Source organism: Tauraco erythrolophus, chromosome 2 (assembly GCF_009769465.1).
Source record: "Tauraco erythrolophus isolate bTauEry1 chromosome 2, bTauEry1.pri, whole genome shotgun sequence".
Classification (NCBI taxonomy): Eukaryota; Metazoa; Chordata; class Aves; order Musophagiformes; family Musophagidae; genus Tauraco; species Tauraco erythrolophus.
In genome coordinates this window covers 124541170-124560328 of record NC_141466.1, presented here as the reverse complement: position 1 = coordinate 124560328, position 19159 = coordinate 124541170, and the positions used below count along the sequence as shown (strand labels likewise).

Here is a 19159-nt window from a genome sequence, read left to right as displayed (position 1 = left end):
CTCGACATACTCCCCACACAGAGGGGCCAACACTTCCGAGCAGGACAAGCAGTGATTACTGTCAGAGCATGAATAACATACTCTAATTAGCACATAGTCAGCAGCTTATATTACTCAGCTATTCTTAGCTAAAAGCTTTATGCTTGCATACAAAAATAAAAACATACTACACGTACTAACAATATTATCCTTCACATCCCATTCAGGTAAAAAAATTGTAAAACCTAGTATGAATATTTGGTGTATGAGTATTTGGTGACATGGACAGTGGGATCGAGTGCACCCTCAGCAAGTTTGCAGATGACACCAAGCTGTGTCGTGTTGTGGACACGCTGGAGGGAAGCGATGTCATCCAGAGGGGCCTTGACAGGCTGGAGAGGTGGGCCTGTGAGAACCTCATGAAGTTCAACAAGGCCAAGTGCAAGGTCCTGCACATGGGTCATGGCAACCCCAAGCACAAGTACAGGCTGGGCGGAGAATGGATTGAGAGCAGCCCTGAGGAAAAGGACTTGGGAGTGCTGGTGGATGAGAAGCTCAACATGAGCCGGCAATGTGCACTGGCAGCCCAGAAAGCCAACCGTATCCTGGGCTGCATCCAAAGCAGCGTGGGCAGCAGGTCGAGGGAGGTGATTCTGTCCCTCTACTCTGCTCTCGTGAGACCCCATCTGGAGTACTGCGTTCAGCTCTGGAGTCCCCAGCACCAGGACATGGAGCTACTGGAACGAGTCCAGAGGAGGGCCACGAAGATGATCCAAGGGCTGGAGCACCTCTGCTATGAAGACAGGCTGAGAGAGTTGGGGCTGTTCAGCCTGGAGAAGAGAAGGCTCTGGGGTGATCGATCTTATAGCAGCCTTCCAGTAGTTAAAGTACTTCCAGGCCTACAGGAAAGCTGGAGAGGGACTTTTTACAAGGGCGTGTAGTGATAAGACAAAGGGCAATGGATTTAAACTGAAAGTGGGGAGATTTAGATTAGATATAAGGAAGAAATCTTTCACTCAGAGGGCGGCGAGGTACTGGAACAGGTTGTCCAGAGAAGTTGTGGATGCCCCATCCCTGGAAGTGTTCAAGGCCAGGTTGGACGAGGCTTTGGGCAACCTGGTGTAGTGGAGGATTTCCCTGCCCATGGCAGGGGGGTTGGAACTAGATGATCTTTGAGGTCCCTTCCAACCCAAACCATTCTATGATTCTATAATATGAAAAAAAATAATTTGCAACTGAAGGCTGATACTAGGGTTATGAGCAGGTCTCACTAACTATTGACTACAACACAATAAGGATCCCTGTGTATACTACAGAGTTGTAAAATGTGTTCCTAGCAGACCCCTGGCCTACGGAGAAGCCCGGAGTCTACTTCGCAGCTATGGCTCATACCAATACACATATCTTGTCCGGTTTTGGCATGAAGCTTATTTTTAAAATATCATTTCACTGAAAAGCATTTCCACGTGTCTTTAAATTTGGTATTACCAACGGGAATCCTGAAAAGCACAGACAGATATTGTACCAACGACTTAAGTCAAAACAAAATTCCCAAAGCGATGCATTTGTTCTCTAATTGTAAACAGCCGAGCAGCACCAGTGCAAGCCTTATGGTTTAAACCAGCTAAGCTGCTTCTATTTTTTAGAAAGCATCATATCTACATTTGATTGGCATCTGTTGACAAAACTCAGAATTAAATACATTAGTAAATAAATTGGTTGTCATGTAGCTACACGATTTCAAATACATTCCTCTCTCTTCTTTCAGAGTCTGAGAAATATTTTTTTTAAGTAGTTTGCAGTAGCTTTAAGAACAGGCAAGTACACAGAAAAGAATTAACACAGAATGATGGAATAAAGAATGAAAGATTTCAAATTAAGAGAAATGAGAGTATCATTACATCTATATTCTTTTGAACTCTATGAACGTATCTAAACTGTCTGGGAATTTTTCCCCAGCCTCTGCAGTGAGATGGATTTTTAAAAGAACTTGGTGAGAGGCACACTAGGAAGCACACTCACCTAGCTCCTAGACCCTCCCCAAAAAAGACACATAGGCACTGAACATATTTGGACATGCTGGATTTCAAGACTGATATTTTCTGAAATCTACCCCACAACATAAGTTATTGATTACCTGAAAACATAGAAAAGTTGACCATTTTCCCTATAAATCTTTTACCATATTTTTCTACACACTGAATGCTTTGTTACTGTGATTACTGGTTACTGATTACTCTGATTTAGTGGCTTTTCCCTCTATTCTATTTACAAACATACTTTCTTAGTAAGGCAAGCTGGCCTGAGAACAAATATTTTCAAACAGAACTGCTATATAAATATCAAAGATATACTTTGCTCTTAGTTATAATGTTATCTTACATTAGCAGGACAATAAAATTACAAGTTCACACAGGTGGGTTTTTTTTTTTGTGAGAGAAAATTAGTTATGTGCTAAGAAAAAAAATCTGGAAAATTACCAACACACTTGCATTCTGATCTCCCCCTGTCCGTTTGTGTTTATTATGAAATTATGAACTATTATGCAATTATAACTCACCCTTGCTTCATTCTGCTGAAGCTTTTCTTCCATACTTAAAGCTGTTGGAGAATCCAAGAGTGCGATCTAAAATTGTAAAAAATAAACACCATCAAGTAAAAAAAAAAATAAAAAAAGAAGAAAAAAGGGTACAACTGCTGGTGAACTCAAATGAAAGAAACGCAACTGTTAACTGTTTTGATTCTTTAGGATGAAGAATTTTAAACTCCAACATACATCATTTTACCTTGAAATACTGTAAAGACAGTAATCAAAATCTTGCCAAAGCAGGTATTTCAAATAAAAATTGTTGGTTTGGAAATACTGTTTTCATTCACTATGAATATGCATTGTCAAACACATGCACACAGTGAGCCTGGACACAAGTTTATAACGGGTAATTCATGATACATCCATGTTTACATTTCTGTTAAACACAAAAATTTATTGTGCATCAACATTTAATCATTTTGCTATAGTACATACGTATACTGCTTATCTTTAATAAATATATATTAAGGTAACCGGCCTTAGAAAAGGAAACCTACTATACAACACACACGCACACAAGCAAAACTCATTGTTGTGTGACCTCCTGCACTGAATTCAGCCCTATATTTTGGTAACCAGTATCTTCAGCGATCTACAGAAACATTGGTGATACAGTATTCTGGCAATATAAAGCAAGACCACAAAAGAAATTATACAGGGATTTATATTCTACTGTGCATACATAACACCACCTGCTGTTTTACCAACCATCACAAATTCAATTAACTTAAGCGAGTTCTCTATTGTCTCCCACACAGCCATCTATCACATCCTACAACCCAACTAGATTTATTTGGCGAGATCCACTGTTTTACAGCTTGGAACTAGGTCAAAGCATTAGATCTTCAAAGGGGTCCAAGTTACAGCTACTTTGCTAACTCTAAATCAAACTATATTTCAAAACTAAATTCGTTTTCCTCTCCTAAAGAATACAGGAGAAACACGAGTATAATAGAGTAATTCAACCCATAAAGAGATTTCTAATTGTTTGTAACAAAGCAGAGCTTTCCGCTTCAATCATCTACAATACCTATTACTGCTTCCAACTGTGCTCCCATCCCCTTTTTCAGTAAATGTTTTATAGCATGAAAACTAGCTGAAGTACTACCCTCTACTAAAAAAAAGTCTCTGCTGAACTGACATTTCACATTGCACAGCCCATCTAAAATAAAATTAGATAGTTCTAGAGATAAATCTGAAGTATCATTTCAGATTCCAAATTGCATTTGCTCAAGTATGAAATCTAGCAGTCCCAGGTGACGTTATTTAGAAGAGAAAACTGGCCTGAGTCAATTGAATACCCCTTATTGTTAACTTGGTTTCAGCATCCTGGAAACAGGAGAAATTAAGCCTAACTGAGCTTGTGGAGCAAACATTTATAGTGGCTGATACTGATCGAAGTAAGAAAGAGAATCATGCATAAGGGAAGTAGAGCATGACGTATTTCTTACACCACCACTGAAAATACTTTTCCATATTTAGCATGTTACATGCTTTCTAATGTACTGTGCAGCTAAACACAAATGCAATGTATCGTTCAAACCCATCCACACTCCTACATTTTTATACTTAGCACTTTAAATACTTTATACTTTCTACTTCTTTCAAGATACTAGATAAAGTACCTCTTCAGTCCATCAGGCTAGACCCTGGAAATACATCACTGCTCCGTCTCCTTACGCTGTGGTGACTACCTGTTTCACAGCACACTGCAATCAAGCTCTGATTATATTAAGAGAGAGCTAAAAGCTTTGGGATGACAATTTTTCCCCCCTTATGTTAAAAGAGGTAATCTACTGGCCATATGGAAACTGATTCCATCAGGAAAATAATATTCATTCATAGCCTCATAGAGCTTGTTTACTCAAATCAATATAATGAAAGATAATTATCTCATTACATTCTAGAAATAGATGTTATAACTCAAGGAAAATTACACATAAATTTCAAGTAAAGCTAACCTGATTCCCTTGAGCGAGCAGGGCTTTTAATCGGGCTATTTCAGCTCTCAGCTCACGGATCAGTTTGACGTTAGGATCCTCATTAATAGTAGGCTTGTTGATGATGTTTTTGGCTCTATTTGCATAGCGAAGTGTACTTAAAGTTTCTCCATAATTGACATCAGCAGGTGAAATAGCTAAGGAGAAGAAATCAGAAACAGTTTATCCAGCACCATATGTGTCATTTAGTATAGTTTATATTTTAAAAGTCAGATAAAGTTTATGTGGATGAAGAGACAGAAATATAGGATTAACCAGTATGGCTGCAATTTGTTCCAGTTCTTCACCTAGCTCCACTGCTTCCATGTCATTGTAACTTTGCTTAAGTAAACACTGTATTAGCATAGTGTCTTAGAATAATGAGGTCCAACAATCAAGTGTTGTAAAGAAAACTTGCTGTCAATCTACTTAACATTTACATTTCTCTAGTGAGCATAAACATCCTATATGAATATTTTACAGGCTTTCTGGCAAATTTTTTTACAAAAACAGTGGGGAAAAACAGTGAGTATTTTCTAAGTATCAGTGAAATCATTGAATGGAAAAGTCATTTTGGGTAAAAACACAGTAGATTCAGTTCAAGTTTTGAAGGGAAATTAAGCAGCACTCAAACAAAAAGCAGACAGGAAAACCAAAACAAGAGAAGAGCTTCTACAATTTACAAACCTAGCTGTTCTGCTGAGCTGCAGGCAGCTGGCAGCATGCAGAACTCTTACCTATCTGATGCATCAAGAGAAACCAGTATTATTTTTACAGGCAACTTAACCAGGAAAAACAACAGAGTTTAAATGAAAATGTTAATCCTTTTCCTTTATCCTTCATTTAATTTTCCTAACAATATACAAGATGTTCACAATTAAAAGGTAATTACTGCATCCAAATAGATGAGCAAAAACACAGAAGAGAACACTACACAGAAACGATGAGGTACCAGAAGTCTTAATAATCAAACAAGAGACCAAGAGAATCAGATGATGAAAACGCCTGTAAAAATAATCAAGTAACAAAATATTCTGCCCTTCTTCATTCTTTCAACAGTAGTAAATATTATTTTTGTGGTAGAGACTTCCTGAATTAGGGGAGATGCACTTGGCAACAGACTATACTCTCCCCAGCTCACACTATCACTTCCCTACTTTATCTACTGTCTCCTCTCCACTACTCAATTATCCTTCTAGAAAGGGAATGTTACAATACGTTACAGAAGCATGACAAATCAGAATTGGATGTATTTTTATAAAAGCCTTTCCTACAGTTTGAGATGATCTTCCTGCTTTTTTTGTATTTAGTTACAGAAAAGGCAGGTCAAACGTATCCAGACAGCTTGTCAGGCTCTGTTAGGCAATTCAGCCACGTTATTGTTGAAGAAAAGATCAACCATCAGGGCTCTGCCTAGCAGAAGGATCGTTAATAGCTGAGGAAGTAGGTGAAAAAGCAGTTGGGCACTGTAATCATTAGTATAGGCATTGAAAGCTCACTATGTTTCTAAAACTTCTCTTCTCAATCCCTCTGTCAAAAAAAAAAAAAAAACCACACCAAGTTACTTAACCATGTAACTGAAAGAAAGCATCGAGAAGAAAGATGCCAGCACAGTGTTACTTAAACAGCCAGAAAAACAAAGCAGAGTCTGGTCTAAGATCCTCTTTTCGTACCATTGTGATCAGTCTGAGGAAAGAAAGCGGCATGGATTCCAGAAACATCCCCAAAAAATCATGCAACAAAGGAACCGCTATCCAGAGAACTTGACAGTAACAAAGTGATTGAAGAATGAGAATTTGATCCAACACATTCTATTCTCTCAGTTCTGCGCTCCCACCATTCCCAAGAGAGGACCGCATCAGTTAGACCACATTTCATTTGAGCAGGAAAGAGTGAGAGAAATTTCAGAGCTGCTCTTCTCTTCACACCTTACATCTGTGACATACAAAATCCTCCCCTCCCCTTAAACATCCTCCCGGTTTCACTTGGGTTTTTTGGGGAATGGAAATCCAATTCCAATTAGTTGGAAAACCTGCAATACATATGCCATAGGTAGGTTTTTAAACCGAGCTTCCTACGGGTAAAAAGCAAACTGTAAGAAAAGTTTGCAAGATGGCTGATCATAAATAATTAAACTTAGACAAAAAGTTAAAGCACTGTGTATGTTCAAAAAGTAGGTTAAATAAAAATGACAGTCTTACCTACTGAAAGTCAAAAGAGATCAGGTTGTTTCTGCTACTAATGCAACAAAAACCAACAGCATTTTTTGGAAAAGGAAACTGATTCACACATCAGTATTGACTAGATGCACAAAGCTGGAATTTATGGTTTTTTACTAGGGATCAAAGCCTGCAACTTGAGGAGAAGAGGTGTAAGGGGAGAAGTACAAGACTATCAAGTCCAGGTTTAAGTATTTAATATGAGGAACAGCTTGTCCAGAATGCAAATGAACCTCCAGAATAAAAGGAACTATGGCTTGAAGTTTAACTGCTCAGATTAGCTAACCATTACACCAAGTGCATGTGAAAGAATCACAGCAGTGAGGTAGGTGTCAGAGCAAATGCCAACAATTAGGCACATACATTTAGATGATCCTTAGTTACACAAACAAATGTCTAATGACTGTACGTTACAATCTGGACGCCTTGTTACGTTTGTGACCAAATACTCAGCCAGTAACACATGCACCCAAACAGATGATCTGCATAAGAAAATGAAGATCTTGAATTCAGGAGACATACCTGCTATTGTTCATGACATGACTAAACAACTAGCCTGTCCCCAAATATGCAATGAGACCCTATACAGTTCTACTACCGGAAGAGATGTTCTGCAGAGTGTAGGCAAAGGCAGAGTGTTACTAGAAAACTCAGAAAGACATTGTTAACGTGTAAACAATGTTCTGCCTTAACAAAGCATCTGGAATCTAGTTTACAGTCACTCCTATTAGGCATGAATTGTTCAGGATGTAAAAAAGTCATTTCAAAACACTTACTGGCAATCATTATAGTTTTAGAGTTTCCACCTAGGCTGTCTTTTAATAGCCAAGTCAACACGGAGTCTCTGTAAGGCACAAATACTTGTTTCTTCTTTGAAAGAGGATTTGTTGCATCCTGAGATAAATCAGCTGTGACATGGAGATAAAAAAAAGCACTTATGTATTTTCATTCATTTTAAAAAACAGTAAGCATTAGGCCACTATGTGTGTAAGTAAAAAAGAACAGAAGTGTAAGTAAACAAACAGAAAAATAATTAATTACTAAAAAATAACTCCAAACAGACAAGCACAAAAACCAGAGACTTACCTAAGGCAGAAATTACATTTCCCAGAGTAACTAGAGATTTATTAATATTCCCTCCTTCCTTTAATCTAACCCCTGTGGCACCGGTGGCATCCGCTCTCTCACTTCCAGCAAGATCTACCAAATGAATCTTGCTAACAGTTTCACAAGGCATTTCAGAATCAAATTTAGCCTACAGAAAAAAAAAAAAAAAACCACAATAAAAAGAAAAGTATGTTAAGCTACGAAATTCTGAAATTTTACTGAATCCAACTTAGTGGCCTTTTCCATATCATGATTGAATTTGACTTGTTCACAATCGCAGAGCTTCAGAAGACAGGTGTATTAGAGATGCTGCAGAAAGGCATTTGACCATGAATGGCTGCATAACTCCCATACAAGTAGTTACTTCTTTAAATTGTAATATTTGCAACTTTCTCACCACTCACACATATGCACTGACAACTGTGATTTACGTGATGCACAGGGAACACGTGCTGCATTCATTTTATTAAGCTTTCAGTATTTGTATTATATTTATATTTAGTTTTCAACAAGTTACAGCATACAGAGACACATTTACACTCAATTTCTCCCCCTGCCTCCAAGTTCAAGTAAGCAGCACTCGCAATTTTATTCTATGATTTTTAACTGAGGCTTCCTCACAATTTTTATCTTAATTCACACAAATCAACTCAGATTGCCCTGTTTCAAACTTCCTTCTACTTTTACAGTACAATAGTAGAACAAAACCTTTTGTTGCCTGCCTCTTACCCCCTTCTGAAAGCTGTGCGATGAGCAATTCGTCATTAGTGAAGAGCTGGTGCATGGGATTTTGTGCATGTGTTTTGGGTGGGAGACATGAAAAGTTTTGTCAGAAGAGTGAACCATCTCTATGCTACCTTCTCTTCATCTAGGAGGTTATCCATGGACTGTTTAAAAATTTCCCCAAAAAGGATAATGAAGAGCAGTGGCCATTAGAAAAGGAGTTTACTACATATAAATAAAAAGATCACTATGCTCCGAGAAAACGCGTTACTATTCCATCGTTACTCAAGGAATAAAAGTAGGTCTCCAATAGTAACAGATGAAGAGTCAGTAAGAAAACACTCAGAAAACATTTCTACACTCTATGATTTGGGTCATGGAGACAGATTTTTTTCATAAGCCTTGGAAAACGTCAGAGCGTTAAAGGTAGCTGACGTTCAGCTCTGGCTGAAGTCTCCCACGACACACTCCTCACCCACTCCTGGCACAGCAGCGTCGTGAAACACACCCACACTGGTCACTGCTATTCAGCCTCGACTATCAACAATTATCTCCTCAAAATCTATTCAATATCATTTTAAGTAATCACATTACAGTGTAAATTTTCAAGATTATAATCACTGATAAACACATTTATAATTCTCAAAACAGTCTTCTCACGCTTTTAACTTTCCCTATCACGAGACAAAAACATAGTCATTATCCACCCATAGTTGCTTATTTGACAATCTTATTTTTTAATTATGATATGAATTATTGAATGTAAACACATATTTAGGCAGGGGTGGTTATTTTGTTACCTGAGTGAAGTTGATGGTGAAAATGGCGTGCGACCTGCTACTGACATCATTCATTCCAGTTGCAGCCGTCGTTCTATTTATATTTCCTGCCTCCATAAGTTCCTCTACATCAGTATAATTTTGCACTAAATGTTTAGACAAATCTAAAGAAAAGCAGAGTGTTACGGTATACTCATATGTGCACTTGATCTTCTTTACAAAAAGATTGAGATAATTCTCACTACTGCAAAGTATTGCTGCAATTAGTGTTTATTGTCCTACTTGTTTATCACTTAAGGAAAGTAATGAGGCCTCATGTGAACAACGGATAACTTACACATTTACAGTAAATTAAGAAAAAAATATGCTATCTTACTAAAGCACTTAGTGCAATAACATAAACATAATCCCTCAAGAGATAGAAACCTTCCTTGGTAGAGGACAGATTAAGACAATTAGACCCTAATAGGTTCTTTCCATCTAAGCATTAACGATTTATGAATTATAGTCAACAAATTCTTAAAACCAATTTGCATCTCTTAACATTATTTAAAAACGTGTTATAAATTTCCAGATAAAAACTGCACATGTATAATAACCTTAGAATCAGGAAAGTGAATGTGGATACAAATGAGAGGCTATTCTCCTTTAATGCTTTTATATCAAAGGAAGGCACTGTTTCCATCATCATTTACATTTTAAGATATAAAAATGGCCTATGCAATTAGATAAGACATTTTAAGATACGTAAAGCTAATAAAATATCCAGTGCAAAACACTGAAAGTGTTTTTTACCTTCAACATACGGCCCTTCTTTTGGGTGTTCTCTTATTCGTAAATTATTAGTTTTTGATGACTTCCGTCTGAGAAGATCTCTCACGCGTTCATTATAAATTTCCAGATAACTGAAAGGAAAAGATTAGAAAACCACTGACTGATTCAAGAGTCTTTAAAAAAAAAAAAAAAAAGGAAAGCCATGTTAACGATGCCTGGAGAAGCAAATGGATTCAAAGCTGGCTTAAGACAGTAATGACTACAGTGTACTTGTACCATAAGGAAAAAAGCCAAAAAATCAAGGAGCAGAAAGGAAGCAGATGTTAGCAAGATCAAGATCTCCTAATGTCAGCCTGAAAGAAAGGGTAAAAATAAGGAAGATGCTGTCTAGTAGCAAAGGCATTATCATTTAAATAAAGCAAATGCACAGCTGTTGGATTAAAGTTAGAAGTATTGCGCATTTTGGCTACGACTGCCAACAAAAATCAATTATAGGACTGAGGCCAAGCATGGAAAGTTATTTGAAAAACACACACTTTTCTCAGAGATAGTAAATGAAACAGGGTGGTTGTAACTGAAACAAGTTTGATAACCAGCAAGCTATTAACATGCCAAGACCTACCTGACTTCTGTGCGAAAGGATGCCTCATTCCGCTTTGTTTTTTCACTTATTTTGCTGAACAATCCTTCACAAATTCGAGGTATTAAACCTGCATCACCCTGCAACAACAATTCTTATTTCCAAGGCTATATAGGTACATGCAATGTATTTTGAAAAATAAAAGCCAAGATCTCTAGCTAAGAGTCCCAACATTCAGAAAAGGGGAAAAATGAAAACTTTGCAGCAAACACTTTCTTACCCTTTCTTTACCTGCAGTCATCTTGCCACATTAATCCTCGTGTGTACGTTGGAACCTATATACTCGCTGCGATTCTCTGCTATTGGAATACATTTCCCCCTCCTCACTTAGTTCAAAGAACCCCAACTGCTTAAGGCAGAAACTGGCTCCCCAGAGCAACATACCAACTGCCGTTCCTCAAAACTATCTTTTCTAACTTATTATCCTACCTCATTTCACTAGGGACTGGGCAATATCTGCAGAGAATGGGACAAGAGCCTTATATGTGCATCCATGAGCCATGCTCACTCAAACCCCCAAACCCCAGCTCACAGCCCATCCTGTTTTGAAAGACGCAGCAGGTCATCTGGATAAATTAGTATGCAATAACAAAATTAAAACTATAATCACTGTATCCCACAATGCAGCCAAATTAAATTTGATATTTAACTATTGAACGCTCAAGTCTGTAGTTAAAGAGTTTTCATGCATAACGTGCTCGGTCAGTTTAATAAAGCGAACTGAAAAAAACATATTCCTTCTCTCAGATCTCTACAGACTATGTGGTTTACTAGCAGAGCTGCAAGTATCCATTACAGGGTCCTTGTCACTTCAGCTAACACAGCAGCCAGCAGCAGCAGGATGTTATCTTCTCGGTTAAGCTGGCACTTGAGAACTGAGCTGCATCCCGGTGAGGCTGCAGCTCCACCGCCGATGTCAAACACATGTCAGACTGTGAAGCAGCAGCTAACACCGCTGAGATATCCAGAGACTTAGCATGCAGCTCTCCTCTTCCCGCTGCTCCAGGGAGACCCCCTTCCAGCCAAACATCAAGGCAGTAAATCAAAGCCAGGGTCTTCCCCAGCAGCAGAGAGGAGCGAGAGAGTGCCAAGAAGCTCTGGTCTCAGCTGACGAGGGGCTGCTTGCTTCCAGCTGCCCCATTCCCACTGAGTCTGATTAGGTAGATGACCAGCCACCTGCTGAGAACATCTCCTCCCCACTACTTCAGGGAGACAGCAGCTAACACGCCTTCAAAGCCAAAATGAGTAAGCACGGCTCCCAGGAATAAAGAGAGAGGATACACACATACAGATGAGCTTCGGGCTCAGAGCTGCAAACTCAGAAGCAGCTTACAAAATAGTGTCAGCTACAATTTGCCTCCAGTCCAAAAACACCTAAGAGATTTGATGCGATGGACCAATTCTAATTCTGGGCACCACTGAGGCAAGAAATGTTTCTTGCTTAGAGTTAGGGGCCTTATAATTAAACAGGAGGCAACCTAGGACAAACCAGACCAAACATCCAACGTGAGCATAGTCCAGGCACTCCAGGCACTCAAGTAAGTTTGCCTGGTGAGATTCTACAGATATCTGGCAGCAGGAAAACACAGACAGTGGACTACTGTGCACCAAACTCTGGCAGGGTGAGTGTTCCACAGGCAAAGGTTTCTCTCCTACTCAGACCCCCAGATAAAATCTGATCCTTTTTGCCCAAAACCACTTCAGTTTGCTCCTGTGCTGGTCCCCTCTGTCCTCAGTCTTCAGCTTCCCACTGCTGTCCCAGCAGTCGTCTTCTAGGCACTATCTCTGAGCTCTTCCACTTTCCTTTGCTCAGATACAATTCCTGGACTTGGGGCTGTTGGTTGATGAGAAGCTCAACGTGAGCTGACAATGTGTGCTGGCAGCCCAGAAAGCCAACCATATCCTGGGCTGCATCCAAAGAAGCGTGACCAGCAGGTCAAGACAGGCGATTCTCCCTGCCTGCTCTCTTGAGACCCCACCTGGAATACCATGTTCAGCTCTGGTGGCCCCCAACAGAAGAAGGACATGGACCTGTTAGAGTAAGTCCAGAGGAGGGCCATGAAGATGAACCGAGGGCTGGAGCACCTCTCCTATGCAGACAGACTGACAGAGTTGGGTTAGTTCTGCCTGGAGAAAAGAAGGCTCTGGGGAGACCCTCTAGCAGCCTTCCAGTATCTAAAGGAGGCCTATGAGAAAGCTGGAGGGACTTTTTGCAAGAGAATGTAGTGATAGGACAAGGGGCAATGGCTTTAAAGTGAAAGAGGGGAGATTTGGATTAGATCTAAGGAAGAAATTCTTCACTCAGAGGGTGGTGAGGCACCAAACAGGTTGCGCAGAGAAGTTGTGGATGCCCCATCCTTGGAAGTGTTCCAGGCCAGGTTGGATGAGGCTTTGGATGAGGCTTTGAGCAACCTGAGCTAGGGGAAGGTGTTCCCATCCATGGCAGGGGGGCTGGAACTAGATGATCTTTAAGGCCTCCTCCAACCCAAACCATTCTATGATTCTATGATCCAGTCTCTTGTTCTTTTAATCGTACTATCTCTCTCCATTTTGCCATTTTCCAGCTTCTTCCTTCTCTTAATCACAGCCTCTGTCTGTCTCAAACCAGGCTCCATTCTTTGAAATAATAATCTATTCTCTCCTCCTATCGCTCTTTTTTTAACCTGACTGCACCTTGGTTAAAAAAAGAAAAAAATAACCCCTAGATAAAAGGAGAAACTTGCAGCTTTATCAGGCTTTTTTTGAGACAGCTGTCTTTGGTAACAAAGGAGCAGCCTTTCCCAATATGTAACAATCTCTACTCCAGACAAAGTTTCAGGGTTCAGTGTTGGAATTTCCTCAATACTTTTTTTTTTTAATTACTTTTTTTTTTTTTTTTTTAAAGAAAGACTTTTCTTTCATCTCATGCTTGGAAACACCTGGACAGTTTTAATTAAAGCTTAAGGAAAAAACATAAAAGATCCATCACAAAGTTTTAGGCAAGTCATTAGTGTCCGACATAATTTAGCAACTGCAAAGAGAGTCTTAAAATAGGAAATATTAGCTCTAATTGAGTAACTTCAACCACAGCAATATAGTGATGAGAAAGGAAGAACACACAGTTCCCAGCATATTTAATCAGTAAAATATACATCTTACAGAATATACACTCTTTATTAGAAACCATATTTAAAGATTTTCTCCCTTTTCACTCCCTACAGCTACAGGGCAGGATCGACTACATCTTTGACAGGTTTTTTCCAGGTTATAGAGTTTCCAGTCATGGAAATCTGTAGAATGAAAACAGGTAGCTCACTCCAGAGCTAAATTTTCTCATTAAAAGCCTGTTTTCCTTCTGTGCTATCTAACCAGAAAACTCCTTATTGCAATTTAAAAGTATTGTTTCTTGCCCATCTACCTTGGACATAGGGAACAAATTATTCTCTTTCTTTCTGCAGCAGCCTTTCACATCTTGGAAGACTTTTGTTCCTCCACAGTCTTCCCTTCTCTGTGTACAAAAGTCTGATTTTCCTGATAGATCACATTTTATAGATCTCTGATCATTTCAGTATCTCTGCTCAAGACTTATTCTAACTGGTCCACATATTTCTTGAAATGGTTGCTCTTGGCTCTGGAAGGCTTCTTCTGCAATACTGCTGCCAAGAGCAGCAGATATTGAAAGCAAAATGAGAATAGAATTCATGCTTTTTAAGGAGAAGTAAGGAAAAAAGAAAATTTATTTCCAATCCAAGTTTTCTTACAGCACTGTAGTCTCTCTGACAGGGCCATCCATTTTCAAGTATTTAACTTGGCGGCTGAGTATATTTTCTACATGCTCTATACAAAGCCAGATTAAAGTATTTACGTATCATGGCAAGAAGATTAGACCTTTATTATTGAATAGTGTCAAACAAACTTCAGCACCTATTCATTTGCAAAAAGTCTCGATGATTATGGTCATTACATATAGTAAGGCAGTCTCATAAAAATGTCACTTTTATAAATTTCTGAAATAGAAATCCACATCTAGGTCATAAGAGCTTTTCTAGTTACAATAGTCTATTCTGCTTACCATATTGAAGTTGAATATAAAGCTACTTATTCTGTGACAACTGAAAGAGATTTACAGCTAATGTACTCTCTCTAAACTAAAGGAGGTACAAAGTGGCCAATCTTACTACATTTCAAAAGAGTGATCTATCTTAGGGAGGACAAGTGGTAATGTTCCCTTTTTCAATTCTGCTGGAAGAAAACATGCTGTGTTTTTTTTCCTCCAAGGATTAAAGGAGAATGAAACCTGTAGAGGTTGTCTTGCAACGAGGCTTCATCAGTCAGCTCTTTTAAACTGCTCCACTCCCAACAGTTTAGTGGGTTCTTTCTGTCCTTGGGCAGTCATGGAAGCAACCACAAGATACTACTCCAGTCCTTTACTCACAAACTGCCAAACACCCCTCCTACCATACCTTCCTCTTCCAGGGTCTTCACTACAGTGCTCAACAGGACTTAATCCTTAAAATTAAAGTTACTGTATCCTCTCGTAACAGTTTGCTGAAACTTACATTTAGTGACTCTCATCCCCAGTTTCTACTCCTCACTCGACAACTTTCTCTAAGCAGGGGTCAAGGACCTATTTTAATTCAACTCTTCAAAAGAGGTCTAAAAAACAGATCTCTTCAGAAAGATATCATCATTCATGTTCTTAAAATCAGCATCTTCTTTTTTGTTCCGAGTCGGGCATAGAAGATCAGCAGTAACATTTGAAATTTTTGGGTGTCTTACTGAACAAACTTCATTGGTTTTTGTCCACCATAACCACAACAGTTTGAACTGTTGTACAGTTCAAGCATTTACATTTGTTTGAACTGTAAATATCTACCTATAAAAGAAACAGCTTCTAAAACCTCTGATTTCTACTACAAGGTATGATACGTGGGGGGTCAGTGGCATACAGACAGGATCAGCAATAACAATTCCATAAAAACATGCTCTTGAAATAGCATAATTTCAATGCATTGTTACAGAATAAACACACACATTTGCAAAATACAACATACCGCATTTCCCATCATGGTGTAGGACTTCCCAGATCCAGTCTGTCCATATGCAAAAACACAAGCATTATAACCTTCAAAAGCAGATTTAAGCACATCTGTACCAAGATTTTTGAAAACCTAAAAACAAAAAAGTTTTTTAAGACAATGGAAGTTTAGGGAAAAAAAGTTGTCATCAGTCCAGCATAGCAAGTATTAAACAATAGGCTACCACAATATAAGCTATTGGCATCAACCAACGATATTTGCTATAGGGCAGGAAATTAGTACTTCAATTAAAATACCGAATTTTACTATTGTATTTAGTTTACAGCACTGTAACAGTATATTTTCTACTTCCTTTTCTGTCACAGATCTACCTGACATGCAGAAGTACAAAAAAACCTCACTCTCTTCTTCCTATAGCTCCAATTTCTTCCAGTTGATCTCAGATACTACATTCACTTTTCCTTATTGTTAATATTTAATTACTTTTTGTATCTTTGCTTATTCTCCACGTTCTGCAAATATCCAGCCCCTTCTCAAAAGCAAATATTTCAGCGATCCTGTCAGTTTCTTGGTTTGTGTTTTTGGAGGATTTTGTTAGGTCGGTTTTGGTTTTTTACTTTAACCAAGTGTAAGAAAATGGCCCATTATTTTCTCCAATATTCCTCCCTAACTGGCTTTTACATACTGTTATTTCTGAGGCTGGCACACACGGAAATATGTTTTCTATATGATAAGTTACCCGCTTTCATCAGCTATCCTGTTCTCTTTCGCCTTCAACATTTACAAACCGGTAACGATCCCACCTCCGCTCTCCATAATATGGGAGTCTGTACATCTTACCTAGTTATCTTCAGCTCTCACCAGATGCCTTCACCACCTTCTCTGCAGTACTGGCTCCAGTATCCCTCCCAGATTCCTGACCTTTAATTATCATTACCCCTCGTTTCCATCCATACCCCCACTGGCCCACTAAGCAAGGAGTAACACTTGGTGCAGCACTTCTCTCAACGAAAATATTAATCTAGGCCTCCCAATCCAGATATGATTGTCAAAAATCTCATAGGTGCTTCACATAATTTGGCTAGTAGTCCAAATTAATTGAAATTAATTGAGGTGTACAAGTCATTATAAATAGCAAATGGCACACACACAGCACAATCATGCTACTCCTCCCGTGCAGGAGTGTTGAGTAATTTCTTTAATCATTAATGCTCAGTTACAAGCATGCCTTTGGAATACTTAACTTGACCTTCCCTTGAGCAAAGGAATTACAACGCTGTAATCTGTTACACTTCTCAGAGGAAGATTATAAAGATCAGCCAACGCACAATTTCACTTGCACTTGTCATTTGAAAAGGAGCATCTTAGTTGAATTCTCCCTCCTGAGTAACTGCTCCTTTATTTTCTTCCTTCTTTTTCCTTTCCCTATGTCCAAGTTTGTACCTCACCATCTAGACCAAGTCTTTATACACTACTGTTTTGACTGCATTTTCCCTTTTTAAAAATTTATGGATACCTTGCAAAGTGACTTGAGATAGTACATAGGACAGTTACAGTCAGTGTTGGGTGAACACAGAGGCTTAATGCACAGGTCAGAAGACAAGACATCGTTAGGATGGAACTTTGTTGGAACCAAATTACTAGGACACCGGTTTGTCACAGAAGGGCAGCAAACTCATCAAAATTCTATTTGTTTCTCTTTCGTGTATACAAACTAAGTAGCTTGATGGTAAACTGCCACTCCCACTCTAATTTTTGAATACTAAAGCTTATTTTGCATCTGCAAGGCATATTAATGGGGCGTGCAGTATTAGATAGACTTCCATTTATTATTTTTCTGCCTTTCAAAAGGAAAAATGTAACAATCATGAACAAAGCGCACTAGGCAACCGCATTACCAACAATCAAGATCAATTTTATTCCACGGCAAGATGAATGTGAACGAAAGACAACCGTCTTGCATGCCACTGGTGCAGTAAACTGGAAATTCTGCAGTAACTTGATAAGAGCTTAACTACAAAGTCTTCCAATTAAATATGAAAAGAATAACACAAGCAAAACAATAGCTTGTGCAGCATTTGTTTAGAGATTGCACTCCCATGGTTTGAAAACTACTTTTGTTTTCAGTGTGCTGGGCACATTGTAATTAAAACAACATTTGACACAGAGACAACAATATTTTTTGTGGCTGAGCAAGAGAAGTTAGCATTCTTGCCAGTAAGGTCAAAGGAGGCAGTCTGGGGTTGGGGGACACGCCATAATAGCAGAATATTGAACGTGGACATCTAAGCCATGTTCAGGATTTGTTGTTAGCATCCTGTTACCACAAAAAATAAATCTCACAGCTTTAAAAAAAAAAAAAATCATTTTTCAAGGCTGCTGCAGCGATCCCTATATGGGCATTTTAATTTATTTTTTTTCCTTTAAGCTCCTGACACAGGCAAGTTATACTGTTCTTGCTTCAACCTGACACACTTTGAAACTGAGGCAAAATGGCACCAATAAAGAAAAACTTAAAATAAGGAAAACTTAATTTATCACTTATGCATGGAAATTGGACATCAACACAGGATATAACTTGGATATCCATTTATATTAATTTAAGTTTCCTTAGCAAATGGCTGTTTTAACAAGAATTAACTTCATTATTTCACAGCACATTCAGATTCTAGAAAAAAAGTGCATTGCAACAGCCTAACACCACAATGGGCTCTCTTCCTAGGATTCTTCTGATGAGGTTTTGTCTAACCTAGCTTTCCAGAAATATTTAAAGTCAAGTAAAAAACCAGCTACCTAAAGGATCCAAGAATCAAATACCCATAAACCTAAGCCACAATCAGTGCTTAAGAAGAATTTCTATAACTACTTTTATAGTACATTTTGCAGACTTTTCCCAATATGCATTGATACATCATTAATACTGTTTTATGGAGATGTACTCATCTATACCTGGAAGAACTGAGAACAGGGTAATCAGTTACCACTGAGCATGAAACTAAATAATATTAAACTGAGACCCTCATTGATCTGCATGAGCAAACTTAAAGCAATCATTTGTTGCATCTGCAGAAAGGCAACCAAAAATCTCAAGCTTCAGTTAGAATCGGAGCAGGAAAATACAGGAGCAAAGCTACTTTAATTAAAATAAATAAATAACTCTCTACATGCTCAACTTCGAGCATTTTCTAAAGTTCCAGTAAAGCCATACGGCCTGAACCACCTTCTAAAAACATCCACTGGAAATTAGGGTACCAATCATTGCACTCAAACACACGACTTCATCAATTTGATGAAGTGCCAAAGTAATTAGGGTATTTCCACATCAACGCCCAAATAAATGTATACTTCTTG

At 38.6% G+C, this 19159-nt stretch overlaps 1 protein-coding gene across 1 annotated transcript in view; it reads right to left on the bottom strand.

Annotated features, from left to right (window-relative positions):
- Window positions 1–19159, bottom strand: part of KIF16B (kinesin family member 16B) — a 142197-nt gene that overhangs the window by 104408 nt on the left and 18630 nt on the right. Inside the window, 8 exon segments of the mRNA XM_086631102.1 lie at window positions 2540–2605; window positions 4531–4706; window positions 7544–7675; window positions 7854–8022; window positions 9398–9540; window positions 10172–10281; window positions 10773–10870; window positions 15824–15940. Of these exon segments, the coding sequence (XP_086487228.1) occupies window positions 2540–2605; window positions 4531–4706; window positions 7544–7675; window positions 7854–8022; window positions 9398–9540; window positions 10172–10281; window positions 10773–10870; window positions 15824–15940 (1011 nt within the window).